Genomic DNA, 15,883 nt, shown 5'->3' with positions numbered 1-15,883 from the left:
GGTGTGTGTGTGCAAGATATGGACTGAAAACATGTCTAAAATGAATTGCAAAATGGTTGCAAAGCTAAAGTACGTTCCCCTTCCTTTGAGATGCTAGACTGTTGCTATTGTGGTTGCTATGGTATTGCTAGTAGGGGTGAGCAAATTATATCGTATACAATATATCGTGACAAAGAAATATCATGATATTAAAAATCCATATCGTGATAATAGGGCTGTTCTGTCTTAAAAGTAGTCTATTATTTACTGTGAAGCTTTAGGTGTATTTATTGTTTAATTGTTTTAGTTTGCAGTTTATATGCATGCACTAAATATTCTGCAATAATATTTACCGCATTATATTATTTTATGCTATATTATTTATTTTGCCACATTATGATTATACTGTTATACTATTATACTATATTCCTGAAATGAATGAATTATTTTAGTTTTCCTATATCCCCAAGTATATCGTTATCGAAAAAATACCCTGAAATATCGTGATATTATTTTAAAGCCATATCGCCCACCCCTAATTGCTAGGTGGTCAATATAATATCTCCAGGTGGAGAAGTGGTACAGAGCAGTAGTGTTGGTGGTTGCCAAGTGGTTGCTAAATTGTTGCTGGGTGGTTGCTAGGTGGTTATGATATTTTCCATGTGATTGCAGTTGTATTGCTAAGTGGTTCTTATGGCATTCTATATGGTTGCTGGCGTTAGAAAAATGCTAAGTAATTTTTTTTTGTATAATATTATTGCATAAATTAAATAGCGTAAATGAACTTTTGTATTGGTTTTAAAAGAAAAAGTTGATGCAACATTACATTTATTTGCACAACATTTTTAACATCCCAGCAGACTTCTACTTATTTGTGAGCAGTTTTCAGACAAATAATATAGTTTGCTAAATATTCAGCGTTGGGCAGTATGACCAAAAATATATATCACAGTATTTTTCAAGATTCTGAACGTTTCATGATGGATCATAGTATTTTTATTATTTTTTATTGTTATGTTTTATTTATTTATTTTTTGCACAAATGGGCTTTTATATATGTTTGTGACTTACTCTCCTGTAAAGAGTATACATATAATATAAAACACTAAGGCCTTAATTACTATAGGGTTTACTTTGTCCAACAAAACTGCACAATATATGAAGAAATCAGACTGCATTTGCAGAAAATAATAATAATAAAATAAAATAAAAAAATCTTTAACACAGCTTTCTGTACAAAACTGAATATTTTAAATAGTTCCATAAACACTATAAATGGACCTAAAATACTTAATGTTTGAGTACCGTATTTTTCGGACTATAAGGCGCACTTAAAAACTTTTAATTTTCACAAAAATTGACAGTGCGTCTTATAATACGCTGCGCCTTTTGTATGGATTTTACTCGTCAGGTTGTAAGGAGCAGTAAACACACACTTCGTGCAGCGTTATAGAGAGTTTCAGTGCTATACAGAGTCCAGAGCCGTGCAGCTCCGAGGCTGAGCAGCAATAGCATTAGCTAGATGCTAACCGCTAAGCTAGCTAGCTTATTCACTGAGATCAGTATTATCTAAATTTTACTCGTCAGGTTGTAAGGAGCAGTAAACACACACTCCGTGCAGCGTTATACAGAGTTTCAGTGCTATACAGAGTCCAGAGCCGTGCAGCTCCGAGGCTGGAGCAGCAAATAGCATTAGCTAGCTTATTCACTGTTCAGAGATCAGTATTATCTAAATTTTACCCGTCAGGTGTAAGGAGCAGTAAACACACACTCCGTGCAGAGCCGTGCCGCTCCGAGGCTGGAGCAGCAATAGCATTAGCTAGATGCTAACCGCTTAGCTAGCTAGCTTTTTCACTGTTCAGAGATCAGTATTTTCTAAATTTAGCACTTTTAATACTGCTGGAGCAGTATTATTAGAGTTAGATGCTAATCGCTAAGCGTTCACCGTTCAGAGGTGAGTTATCGGCCTGTAAGTCTGTGCTGCTTTGCCTGGCTAGCATTAGCTAGATGCTAAGCGCTAACTCTCTCAGAGGTGAGTTTTATCAGCCTGTAATCTGCTTGTTTACCGTGTTAAAACAAGCTACGGGGGACGAATCGCTAGCTAATATCTCACTGTCTTACCAGAACACGCAGGATTACTCAGTGTAACGCTGTCGTTTAAGTTTGGGTTAACTTTACTAGTTTAGGTGACTAGCTAGCGTGCTAGCGGATAGCTATGCTAACGCTGGTGCAGCAAGCCTTAGTGGACATCTGGAAATCTAAGCTTACTGTAAATAAACTGAAGCACGTTACTCACCCAAATAAACAGTTTTCAGGAGAGGAATCTATGTAGATTAATATCCAGCACTCGTTTGACTTTGAAAGAGCTAGATTTGTATACGCTCCACCGGCAAGCGACCACCCCCGGTGGGGGAAGGGAAACATGGCGCCACCCCTGTTCACTTTGATATAGGCACCCTTTCTAGTGTCACTTAACGCGCCTTATAATGCGATGCGCCCTATGTATGGAAAAATAGCAGAAAATAGGCGTTCTTTGATAGTGCGTCTTATAATACGGTGCGCCTTATAGTCCGAAAAATACGGTATAAAAAAAGAGCGATTTCTCAGAAGCTGTAATACACGAGTAAGACACAAGTTTAATATCAGTTTACAATATATTATTTTTGAAGCCATTTGAGGAATTGCAGTATTAAAATCAGCCACAATTCTTTTTCCAGTTCAAAAATGCATTCAGTTCAGTGTAAACTAATATCATTCAAGCTACAGTGTTTATATATTTAAACACTGCTGTAGTTTCTGCTCTTGAAGCTTTTTTGCACCTTGTATCCAGAGTTTTAGGAAGTTTAATCACTTGTGCTGAAAAAATGATTGTCTACCCAGGACAGATTCTGGGCTCATCTGGGGGACGAGAGGATTTTTTTTTTCTTCTAAGCTGTCTATCGATTACGCAATTCCATTAATCATGCTATTGTTATTTTATCAGTGAGATAAAATGGACCTAAAATGACAATAATATTGTTAATCACAGTAATTTCTAGCACAAGTCCATGAATGTGACAGCCGTATTCGGAAGCTTTATGCACTTTAAGTTCAGTCCAGTTTCCATCTGTTGGTACATTTAATAAAGACTGATAATACAGCAGATGTTGTGACGCAACGTTGCACTACTGCAGCTTCTCTATAAAAGGGTTGAAAGATTTTAATCCAGAGTTAATTAGGCAGGCTGTTGTAGTTGTAGGCCACATTATGATGTATTGCTTTTTGATTTATGAACGTGATGTATTTTTGGTTGCTGTTATCCTGTTTCCATGGCAGCAGACTAGCGAGACAGGATGTGTACAGTAAGAGCATTGTTTAGGTCTGCTCCCAATGCATGAATGAGTGTGTATGTGAATGTGTCCTTTCTTCTTGTTTTCTCTGCAGAAATCAAGTGATGAGGAAGAAGCTGATTCTGTTCTTCAAGAGGAGGAACCACGCACGCAAGCAGAGGGTGAGTTTGTATTCCCCGATTGAGGGAAACTTCCAGGAACCCTCTCAGAACATGCTCTTAAAGAACAGTCTGACAAAAGACGTGCACAAATGTTACATTTTAGATGTGCGTGCAACGGCCGAGCATGAGGAGGCTTTTTAATGATGTCACGGGAGTCATTGACCCCAGGGCTCTTATTAAGAGTCTTTACGCCGTGTTATACTGGATCCTAGGAAGCTCCACTTCGAGGTAGGTTTGAGGAATGCAGGCAAATTAGGTTCCAGGATGGACACACTCCAACTTAAGTGACGCCGTGGGTATTTTTTCCCCGACTGCAGCTATTGCGTAACAGCTTGGACAGAAACTTGCCTTATTGTATCATTTTAATATCACATAATTCCACTTAATGACAATTTATTTGCAAGTTAACAATCCAGTCAATTCCATTTCATATAACCATCCCAGTATCTCTTTATATCATTGAATTATGCACAGTATTCTTGTTTTTCTTGTGCCTTTTTATGTAGCTTTGCCTTCTTATAAATAGATTTGGGCATCCCATAACTGCACTTTACTTTTGTTTTAAAAAAAAAACAAGCAGTTGCTGTATCATTGCCAAGTTTGACATATTTGGAAGAAAAAATAAAACAACATATGATGTGTTACAATTTAGATCACGTTAAGTATATTTCCAATTAATAGTTAATTTCATTAACAATTACAAATTAATTGTACATAAATTGTGTTCTAAAATGTGCAGGAAATGTCATTTTAGATTTTTTTTAGATTTTAGATTTTGTAGAAAATACACTGACATACCAGATATCATGGGACATGGGACTATTATCACATCCCATGTCCTTTACCATGTTATATGGTAGCTTAAGAACACTGTACTGACCTGTGGGATATGCATCTGGTGTCTCTTGCACTGAATGTGGATGCTATAGTCATCGTTTTCGTAGATCTTTCAAGAGTCTCCATCTTAAAGATTTCCGAAAAGCTCAGATACGATTATTGGTGACCAAAATTTGAATATTTGTGTGAAAAGGAAGCCAAAATACAGAGAAAAATATGTATATGGGGCCTTTTTAGATTGAATAGATTTAGACTCTGGAGCAGTGGCCAATATTTTCTATCACAGTATATTCCTTTTTTCGATCTATTATAATATAATTCTGATATCGATATGAACAGTATAAAAGCCACTATCTGTAGTGTATGTAATCATGCGCTACCAGAGCTGGACAAACTGTTAATCACCAAATTTACAATAATAAAACATACAGTTGGGTTGGTGTTGCACTAATTAAGCACCAATTAGATTCTCAATATGCTTATTAAAGCACATTGCTGATATGATAAGTTATTGTATCATGATACGAAAAAATATTGATGTATACTGTTCAGCTCTAGATGCACACTGTTCTACTGTGCAGCGATACCTGCACAAATATGACCTACATTTAAAGAGTCATTTGAAGATATGGACTTGGACTGTGGGATCTAGTGGGAAGAATCATGGGTTCTGAAAGCTTATCAGTGTTTACACACCACATGAAATGCTTACAAGTCAAGAAAGGCAAAAATGAACTGTCAAAACCGTGCCGTAACCGTATCTTTGACATGAGCTCTGTAAAGGCCATGGCAGGGTGGGTGCCACTCCCTTTATAAAGGTTAAATGTGCTATATTTAGATATCTGTCTTCATGTGAAGTAGCCCAGTGTAGATAAAACCCACACACATGCACACACACTTTGGTTTTGCTATTCTTGTGAGGACCTTTTATTCACACAATAATAACAATAGTAATAATAATGACTACAGCTAAGCTTAACCTTAACCTCAAAAGCCATCATTTGAGTTGAGAGATTAAGGACCAGCACATCAGGGTTGGACAAGAATTATCATTGACTGTTAGGGCTGCACATTATATCATTTAAGCATAGTCATCATGATGTGCACATGCTCAATAGTCACATTACAGTATGTGCTATGTCACTTAAGGCAATTAAATTAAACGCGACATGTTGCAATGTTTTAATTCCTGACACAAGAAGTAGATACACAGCGCTGTCTCTGTGTCTGTGTGAGTGACAGGCTGCTGCTGCCTCCATCCACATGGTTGGGCACATGCTTGTAAACGCATGTGTCAAAAGCTGTACACCTCAGTCCAGCACAGTTTTGCACAGATATTTCCAGTTACAGCTGAATTCACACTTTTAATACCAGAAAACGCTCTTATTTACCTTTTAAAAAGCCATTTAAATGCCTGATTAAAGGGCCGATTACTGCTGTTTTGCTGTTTTCCTTGGGTTTTGAGGGCTCTGCGCTGACTCAGCTCTTGATTGAGCTGTGGGGGCGGGGCTCGTGACGTCCCGGGCCCTGCATTGTTTAATATTGTGTTTATATATCACAGAAAAAAAGGACAGTTGCAATATAAATTTTTTTCAATATCGTCCAGCCCTATTGACTATATTGATATTGAATTATTGCCCAGCCGTGTTTGTGTGGTATTTCCAGTGTGTGATTGATAACTGCCTGCTGTTTTCAGTTGAAATCAGGCTAAAATCTTGTTCATGTGTCCTTAGAAATGTACCACTACCCTCACACAGGTAGCGAAACGTACACAAACACACACACAAACATACAAGCTCCATGTTGCTTGGGCCTGCCTAGTGGGTCGTCTCTGAATGCACTGGATGCATTCCTCTGTGCAATAAAGCCTGGTCTAAATATACCGCTCGGACCACATGTGGAAGTCATTTGGCCACAGATTGGGGGTGTGGACGTGTGTGTGTGTGTGTGTGTGTGTGTGTGTGTATTTAAGGTGTGTAGTGCATGTTGCTCTGTAGTACACTGTACTGGTCCGACACTTTGGACCATGAACAATAGGGTGGGGTGAATATGGACGGATGCCAAGTGGAAGGTGAAATTCTGGAGTTCTTGAGAGTGAGGCTGAAACACAAGGCTGTATTGTCATCCCAGCGCTGTGTGGTGTTTATCCCCATCCCACCTCCTTTCTTTTTCCCCTGTCTTGTTGTGCTGGCACTTCACCAATCATATCAGTTGCAGCCTATTTTAGTCTGTTTATTCTTCCTGTTCTATAACTGCACTATTGTAATGAGCGTCAGACACGTCGGTGCCTGATGGTGATAATTTGGGTCGAAAATTAGCACTGTGCTCAGGGCTTCTTCTGAACGTGAGAACATTTTCTTTGATTTAATTATTGGCACTTTTATTTGAAATGAACAGTATCTCACGTCTCCCTCACATTTTTGTAAATTATCACATATGTTTATTATATTTTATTACATATTTTCATGGGAGAGCACTGAAGATATGACACCTTGATACAACATAAGCCTAGAGGTGTACTCACTTTTTTTTTTTGTTGCCAGTGGTTTAGAATATAATGGCTGTGTGTTGAGTTATTTTGAGGAAAAAGCAATTTTTTTTTAGAAGTTGTACATTGTCTACTTAACATTGTATCAAAGTGTCAAATCTTTAGGATTGTCCCATTATTTACAAACGTGAGAGGTGTGCTCATGTTTGTGAGATACTGTAATTAGTCAATAAAGACTTGATTGATTTCTGCAGTTTTTTTTTTGTTTAATTAGTTTTACCGTATTTTTTGCACTTTAAAGCAAAACCAAAATGCCAACACACAACTTCAGATATAGAATGTCCCTACCATTTGCACCCAACATTAGACCGTTAACTATACAACACTGAAAACCAAGCAATCCAGCCTAATACTATCCCTATAAACAGTACAAATGACATTAGTGTAACATCAGTGTGTAACTGTGTTCTCTGGAATAATGGAGCTTCATTCAGTATGGATATCCCATTGGGAATGAGGTGATTTTGTAGAAAATTCACTGACATATACCTCATGGTACTAGTATCACATCCCATGTCTTTTGACAAAAAATCTGATATTTTTGTGAAAGGGAGGCCAAGATGCAAAGAAAAATATGTAAACTAACTAATGCTTTTGTTATCCTCACAGCTAAGCTCTGTAGAAAGTCTTCTCTGAATAGTAGAGACAGTTACTCCAACAGAAGCAGGATAAACTCTTCAGAAGAAACTACGAATGAGCGATACTTTTGCTCTCTAAAAGTGTAATTTGAGTCTATATGATGTAATAAAAATCCTGGAGCTAATTATCCTCTCTTATTGGCTGAACACAGAGCTCTGTCAGCAAACTGTCCTGTTCAGATTGTCTGTGCTGTAATGTAATGTAATTACAAAACCTGATAATAGTCGTGACTGGGCGCTGTGTTATTTTTATTGAGTGTCGCGCCTGTCGCCTAATGCAGGTGTGTATGCCTGGGTATGACTTTCTACCCTGGCTAATGGAGGGGGAGGGAACTGCACAGATTGCAATTTTTGTTCAGTATGAATCAGCCAGTCATATCCATCCCAAATTGAGAAGCGTTGTGTAAAACTAATCCAAATTTAGTTTATGTATGCTCCTAAAAATAAAGGTACTTTAAATGGTCTTTCTAAAAACTTTTCAGCATTTTAATTGAAGATATCTTTTAGTTGATAGAAAAGCTTTACATCACATTCTTTTAACTAGGCCTGGCACAGTAATTATTGAATCAACTTAGTGTACAATATGGACATGATCTCATTAATTTTATATTGCTGACCCCAATGTTGCCCATTATGTTTTTTCTAAGCATAGAGTGCTCATTAACACGAGTAAGCTAGTACGTTTTATTTCTCTCTTTTTTTTTTTTTTAAATGAGGCTTAAGGCTTACCTTAAGCAAAACTTTCTATTCTTTTTTATAACTTTCACTAATAAATGCACCAAAAGTGATTCTTTTATATTATCTCTGAAGAACCCTTAGTATCACCTTTAGACGAATAGTTTGATAATTATTAATATTTAAAGCTGGACTATGTGACCCAAATTTTGATGTCCCTGTATATTTTTTAAGCTGGGTCAATAAAATAAAATGCCAGTGTCATTGAGTGGTATTGACGCTATTATAATAAAGATGCTGTAAATAATGTATATTTAAATATCAGAAATGTGTTAAAAATTATATCATGAGCTCCGTGGATGATCCGAGAATTGCCGGTTGAATCCCAGATTGTGCCGCTGGACATCAGCAGCCGGAGTCAGAGAGGAAACAGTTAGTCATGCTCTCTTTGTCTTTCCCCATCACTCGCATTGTGATGCTGGTCAGCACAGGGTTCTGTTAGCTGATGTATTGGGAGAGCTTGGGATCTGGTGCTTTCCTCTGAGCATGCTGTGATGCTATATTATCGATAGTTCAAAAAGAAGTGAAGTCTGATCCCACGAGTATCAGAGGAGAGAAATTGGTGGGGAAATAATCATGTCTCCTTTATTGAAACATTTTCTGTTGTGAAATATATATTGATATTAAATTATTGCCCAGCCTGTTTTTGTGGTATTTCCAGTGTATGATTGGTGAATGTCTGCTGTTTTTAGTTGGGCTGAAATTAAATCAAATGTTTAATGACCTATTACGTAGGATGCATTATAAGGCTACATTACAGGGACGTAAAAAGGGGGGAGGAGAAAAGAAGGTGAAGTAAGGAATAGAAAGAGAAGAAAATCATCACATATTTCACCTTGTAACCCTTGTTCCAACCCATAACTCCAATACGCTTCTACATGGCACCCCACCTTTAAATAGCCAGATCAACACAGTAGAAAAAGAGCAAATGTGACATTTACGCCTGCTAGGAATAAGAGTTGTAGAATAATTAAAAGGTAAATAGATGCAATATTAATAATAATATTAATAAAGATCACAATGATGATGATGATGATGATGATGATGATAAAACTATAGGGTAAACAGGGCTAGGTCCAAAGATTCAGAGTATTTCTGCAGGCAAACTTATCGACAGCATTTTATTTTGGCTGAAATCTTGTTCAATTGTTTTTTTAGGAGCAGAAGATCTGTCAGCGATACGACCAGCTGATGGAAGCGTGGGAGAAGAAAGTGGAGCGCATGGAGAACAACCCGCGGCGCAAAGCCAAGGAGAGCCGTACGCGCGAGTACTACGAGAGACAGTTCCCCGAGATCCGCAAACAGCGCGAGCAGCAGGAACGCTTCCAAAGGTCAGCCTCATTACTTTTATACAGACTTTTCTGCCTTACCTAATCCCTTCCAAGAATTCAAAAATAGGCAGGCTCTGTTTTGTGGACATACAGTCTCGTTGGACTTCCACCACACACATACATACCCTTCCACCTCCCACACACACACACACACACACACAGACTAAGATACGCATCAGCCATCGATTGCTGTGATGTAACTCAGTGTGTAAACAGATGTTCAGACCTGCAAGGGGGAAATTAAAAGGCTGGCCAGCTACTAGCCAATCAGACGTGAGGATTTCATCTGAGGCAAAGTCGGAGGTCCCGCCAGGGAGGTTCCTGGTACACGGGCTGCCGGGCTTCCCTGAACTGCAGAGCCAAGCGGACGACAACAGCACATTTAGAGCAGGCAGAGCTTCAGACGAGTTCCAGTAACTAGACACACATTAACAGTTTAACCAGGGTTGTTTATTAATTGAATACAGTTAAATATGTATCGTGGAATGTGTGGCCGTTTACGTGCAGCCCCACGACTCAGTATTTAGATACTTATCCTTTAGATCTTGTTTATATCTGAGCACTTCACTAAAAAGTGTTTAGTATCAGGATTATATCGCGGTAAGGCCAAGTCACTTCTGGAGGTTGTCTGAGACAACTGAGTAAATTTAAAGTATATTTAAGTATATTTTTTTATAGTAACTTATAACATGAGCAGGATGTGTCATCAGATATTAAGCAAACATGCTAAGTTTAAGCACTGACTGCTCTTATGAGAGCTTCAGCCAGTATTTTCTTATTTGAACTGTGTAGTTCATTACGGTAATCTGTGTGTGTTGTGGCCTTCAAAGCTGCTCACTGCCTTCCCCTAGTCTCATTTCCACACCCGGATTTGCCAGGTATAGACAACAGCACGCAAACTGTGTGCTGCAGCCGTAGAAACAAGTGAGCTGGCTATTTTTTCGGTGAACAGGTAATGACTGATCTTCATTAAGGTAGCTAACCATAGAGAGACAAATACACGTGTAGAGTTAAATATAGATTAGGTACCATGTAGTGGAAAAGCGCCATCAAATAATAATTCTCCCAGTTATTGCCTTTATTGTTTAAATCAGAAAAGCATCTGATTATCTTGTTTCTACTTTGCTCTTGAATCACTAAGCCATGCCACTGCTCTCGTTTTTGATCCCATAGCTTTTTTTAAATTATTTTTTTATAGCATTTTTTTTCCCTACAAATCTACCTCAGGGTGTGGAGACTTTCTGAAATTAAGGGAACAGTATAGTGTTTTTAAAGGCTACATTGTTTACTTTATAATAAAAATAGTTCTTTGTTCAACATCTTTAAAGCATCATGATGTAATTTGTTTCTGGGCTGCTCCTACTGTCGGAAATAGACTTCATGCTTCGAGTTACTCTTTAAGAAAGATATGCCTTACATGTGTGTTTCTGGACAAGCTGGGAGATGCGCAGCTGATGGCAAGCTGCATGACTGGGATTCGAACAATCTCCTGATCATACTGGCAGCACTTTAGAACGCTGCACCACTCTGAGCCCCTGATTGAGTAAAATTTAAACAGGATTTTACTTAAAACAGTATTAGGTGTTATATACCTTGAAAAATGTTTAGAAAATGTTCCTTTTAGCTTAAAAAAAAAAGCATGCTATTCCCAGAGTAGCTGTTGCTTACAGTCAGTGGAGCCTTTGACTAATTTTGAAGTTGATTTTGTGATTCTTTTTTTTAAATGTTGCAAATATGCAGAAATGGAAGGTACTTTTTCACATTTTCTTTGCTTTGCTTTGGGGCTTTTTATTTATTTTCTTTTCCTGCTCATTCATCCTCCAGATACAGGGATTTCTGTTTTCTCTAGATCTCAGAAATCGGTTCTTTGTTCCCGTCTCTGTGCTTGTTTATTTTTCTCTGCTGTTAGTTGGCCGCACTTCCGCCCATTCATGTGCTGATCCCATCCTGCAGGTACTGTCAGTTACCTGTGTGCCCACTGTACAGGGAAGCAGGGGCATGCAGCCCTCCACACAGCGGCAGTTTCTCAGAACTCAAGAGTCTCGAGAAGCCTGACGCATCCGGAACAGTATAGGGGGAAGTTAGGAAATAGCTGGCTTCTGGCTGAGATTCTCCGTGATGGCCACTTCAAAGGCTTATTTATTTGCGTCACTGGAAGTCTAGTTAGTTTGTTCTTGTTTCGGAGGCAAGGGTGAAATCCTGCAGAAACAGAGGGAGTGAATGGAGGGATGTAGGGGCTTAATGTTTAGTGTGGGAAAAAACACAGAAAGAATAGTTTGTCACTATAGGTTTCTTTAAAAAAAGACAAATCTCAATTATCTTATGATTTAAAGTGACCATCCGTAAGTTGTGGGGATTTATGCTATTTGGAGCCCTCTCTGGTGAGAGTGTGTAATTGCACTGATCATGTGAAAAGAATATTTTTTATTGATGTAGGTTAAATTAATTACATGCCTCTGTGAAATTAGTGTTTTTGAGTATTGTGACAGAAATGCATGAGTAAAAAAGCAATATGCTACAAACCTACCAGACCACTTTGTTTTTAGAAGGAGTGTATTAGACAACGCAGCAGGGATGGTTATGTCAGGACACTGATATCATTAATTAGAATACTTTTTCTTCTCCAACTAAGGAATGCTGTTTTTTTTTTTTTTTATCCCATTCTCTCCCTAATTTAAAGGCCAGTTACCTAACTCACTCATTAGGACTCCCCCAACACCAGGAGGGTGAAGACTAGCACATGCCTCCTCCAAATACATGTGATGCAGCATTAGAAGAAGCGCCATCTACCCACCCAGTGAAAGCAAGGCCAATTGTGCTCTCTCAGGGCTCCGGTAGCTGATGGCAAACTAGAAATGCTACTGATTTTAGTTTAAAAGAAAGAAAAATCGTAGGACTGCTGCTTTAAAGTGAATTAGTGCTAAAAAACATTGCTGTGTTTTGTTTATTCACTTCTTTTCTACTTGTTTTGACACCCCACCTCCTCACCTTCCTGTTAAACTCATCTGAACAACATTTTCCACTTTGTCTTTCAGAGTGGGCCAGAGAGGGACGGGGCTGTCAGCCACCATAGCGAGGAGCGAGCATGAGATTTCAGAGATTATAGACGGCCTGTCGGAACAGGAGGTAGGTGCCTGATAAGGCCACCCATAGACAGCACACTATTTAAAAAGACAGGCAGTTTCACTACATTTTACCAGTATTTAATAATCCAACGTGATAATTATTGTAGTCAAAATCTTGAGAAAAATAAACAATATTGGTTTCTATCTTCCATGTCAAGTCATGGAAAATAAGAAATAGATTTACATTTTATATTAAGCAATTTGTAACCTGACTATTTATTCTGTCTTGTGTGATATTGCGCAATCTGCGATGTGACTATTTCCCATGTGCACACTGTGATGGTGATGCTCAGCTGGTATATTGTGTAACCCTAGTTCTGACTCATAAGTATTAGACCATGTCTGTTCATACACAAGCCTACACTGCATTGCAGTCACACAAAATGGCAATTTTACAAGAGAAGAAAAAAAATCGTAGTATTCAATGGAAGTCAGTGTAAAAAAAAATTTAGTTCAAGTAATTTGGGGAATTTCTGTTGGCACATACATTGCGAAATTCTGATTGAATATAAAGAACAACTGAAAGATTCATATTACATTAAAAAAAAGAAAGTTTTTCAGGATGTTCACAATTATTTGAAATGTGATTTATATTTTTTTAATTGAGTCAGAACTAGTCTGGGTTCATAATTGCAGTTTTCTACATTAGTTACCATTCAGTGTTTCTGCAGTTTGATCAGCAGTATTTTAAGGTATTTGCCATAACTGCAGCAGTGGAGAAGTTACTTGTGTCTAATTTATTATTTATTCTCATCTTAAAATACAGATTAAGAAGTCAAAAGAGCATTTTTATTATTTCTGTCTTTGTTTGTGTTTATTGTGTTTGTAGAAACTTATTTTAAGTATGTATTAATTAATTTTTTTGGTCTTTCTGTCTCCTCCTTTCCTGTTTCTTTCCCTTCGTCCACCCATCAGAACAATGAGAAGCAGATGAGGCAGCTGTCAGTCATTCCACCCATGATGTATGACTCGGAGCAGCGGCGGGTGAAGTTTATCAATATGAATGGGCTCATGGATGATCCTATGAAGGTCTACAAGTCCCGGCAGTTCATGAACGTCTGGACCGAGCACGAGAAGGAGATTTTTAAGGAGAAGTGAGTGTCTGGAAAAAGAGAGAATAATGATGCAATCACTTCTTTAGAGGTTTTAGAAGTTTGAAACATGGGTTCAACCAGGGCGAGTGCTTCCCCATTAATGTCACAATATCCAACAGCCTTATCGCACATCACTTTTTTTTTTTGTTTTTTTTTTTTTGTCCGTGTCATACACTCCTGCTGTGCACTTTGCATCACTCTTTCTGAGCGCCATGTAAGAGCCCCATGGCTTGCGTGCTTGCTCTTTGCTTTCTGTCAATTTATTTATGTGATTGATTTATCATTTCCGGGATTGCCAATTCCCACCCCTTAACCAGGGCACCCCCTCCCACGCTACTGCCAGTGATGGGAGGTTAAAAGCTACATTGAGAGTCACATGAAGCAGACCACATCTTTTTAAACTGCCACTAATGCAACCTCAGACGCTGCATTAGTGGATGCCTGTGGCATTACTGTAAATCGATCTAAGCTGTGCCCTTGTTGACCCCTTGCCATGGATTGCCACAACAGACAAACACAAACTGGAGCTCCAGCAAAAGAGCACAACTGGCAGATGATAAGAAACTTGAACTATAGACCAGAGCCACATTATATGCCAAGCCAAACGACTAAAACGAGGTTTCAATGCTGATTCACCATTAGCACTGTTACTTTAGGCCTAATCCCATTTCTCTTCTGTGCCCATTCCCCGGGTTTTTGAGTGTAATATTTCCCCTAAGAATTGGGACAACCCTTCAAGCACCAGTTACAGATATTTAGCTAATGCAGTGGAGCATTAAAGCTCAGCAACGTAACTCCTGGTTAAATAGTCACCTTTAGGGCTTTATCGTATTTAACGTCTTTAGAAAGGGGGCAGGTGGTGCAGCAATTGATTATTGTCCATTCCTTAATTCCTCTGTTGAAAATGACCATAAATCATCAAGACAACACATTACATTACAGTGTTATAGTGGTTATCCTAATTCTTAACAAGGAAAATAACAAATCAAATATATGTGTTTCTTTGGCCGCTTGTGACTATATCTTGCCATTAATTCTTATATTCCTCTTTTCCGCCAACAAAGTGCTGGTGCTGGTTCCTGCAAACCTTTTAAGAACCGTCTCCTGTTTCCACTTCTTTAAAGGAGAACTCCGGTGTGAAATTGACTTTGGGTGTAGTAAAACAGGATAAAGAGTACTAACCTTTGTTGAATAGCACACCTCCGTTCTCCTGCAGCTTTCTGAGATACAGTGAGTTTGTGCTTTTTGCACAGAACTCTACAATGGCCGCTTTAGGGCATAATTTGCCTCTGATAAATCGCTTTTTACACCGTTATCCAGTCTCAAAGTAGCTTCACACCTCATTGGTAGAATCCGGAGAGCCCTGACATTAAAATCGAGGCATTAATAACTTCAAAAGTGCAGAAGAAGTTTATTAAAAACCACTGTTTACATCTCATAGCACTAGCTTTCAGCTCCGGGAGCCGCCATCACTGTACTGATAATGATAGACATATATACATAGCCTGCCTCCTGGCATAGAAGCCGGAGCTCATTGCCTTTATTTACACTGAGGAAGGCGTGTAATACACCTATAATAATCACAACTCGTTGTATGAAGTGCTGGGCAAAATCTCAGAAAGCTGTGGGAGAGCGGAGGTGTGCTGTTAAAAAAAGGTACGTACTTTTTATCATGTTTTACTACACCAAAAGTCTATTTCACTCCGGACTTCTCGTTTAAGGAGTCACTCACTATGTATGTGAATGTGGCCGTGTTGTAAACAAATTTGTGACAGTGATGCTAAAATGCCCCGCCCTTTGACCACAGCTTCACATCACAGGATCGCTTTTTCCAGACCAGGAAAATTGTGGGGCCAGAACAGCAGTGACTTTTCTGGTCGAGAACCTGTGATTTTGCTGTGGAAAAGCACAGAACCGGTGGAAAAGCCCCCATAGTCCTCTGTTTGCAGTGTTCCTCTGAAAAATATCTGTTTAAAGGACCATATAGCCCTAACACTTCCCCATATGCCTCCAGAATAACACGAGTCAGTACATCAAACCCCTAGTTCACACAAAACAGAAGGGTAGGAATATGTGGTTGGGTCAAGGTTTGAATTGGGATTGGAC

The 15,883-nt window shown here is 38.7% G+C and overlaps 1 protein-coding gene across 8 annotated transcripts in view; it reads left to right on the top strand.

Moving 5' to 3' along the window:
- ncor1 (nuclear receptor corepressor 1) overlaps positions 1-15,883 on the top strand; it is a 139,427-nt gene that overhangs the window by 37,147 nt on the left and 86,397 nt on the right. For all 8 annotated transcript variants that reach the window (XM_022665743.2, XM_022665744.2, XM_022665739.2 and 5 more), the window contains 4 exons: positions 3,403-3,469; positions 9,386-9,558; positions 12,594-12,684; positions 13,599-13,777. In XM_022665743.2, the coding sequence (XP_022521464.2) occupies positions 3,403-3,469; positions 9,386-9,558; positions 12,594-12,684; positions 13,599-13,777 (510 nt within the window). The remainder of the gene's footprint in view (positions 1-3,402; positions 3,470-9,385; positions 9,559-12,593; positions 12,685-13,598; positions 13,778-15,883) is intronic.

Source organism: Astyanax mexicanus, chromosome 1 (assembly GCF_023375975.1).
Source record: "Astyanax mexicanus isolate ESR-SI-001 chromosome 1, AstMex3_surface, whole genome shotgun sequence".
Classification (NCBI taxonomy): Eukaryota; Metazoa; Chordata; class Actinopteri; order Characiformes; family Acestrorhamphidae; genus Astyanax; species Astyanax mexicanus.
Note: the sequence above shows the minus strand (reverse complement) of the source record. Positions and strands in the feature narration are given on the sequence as shown.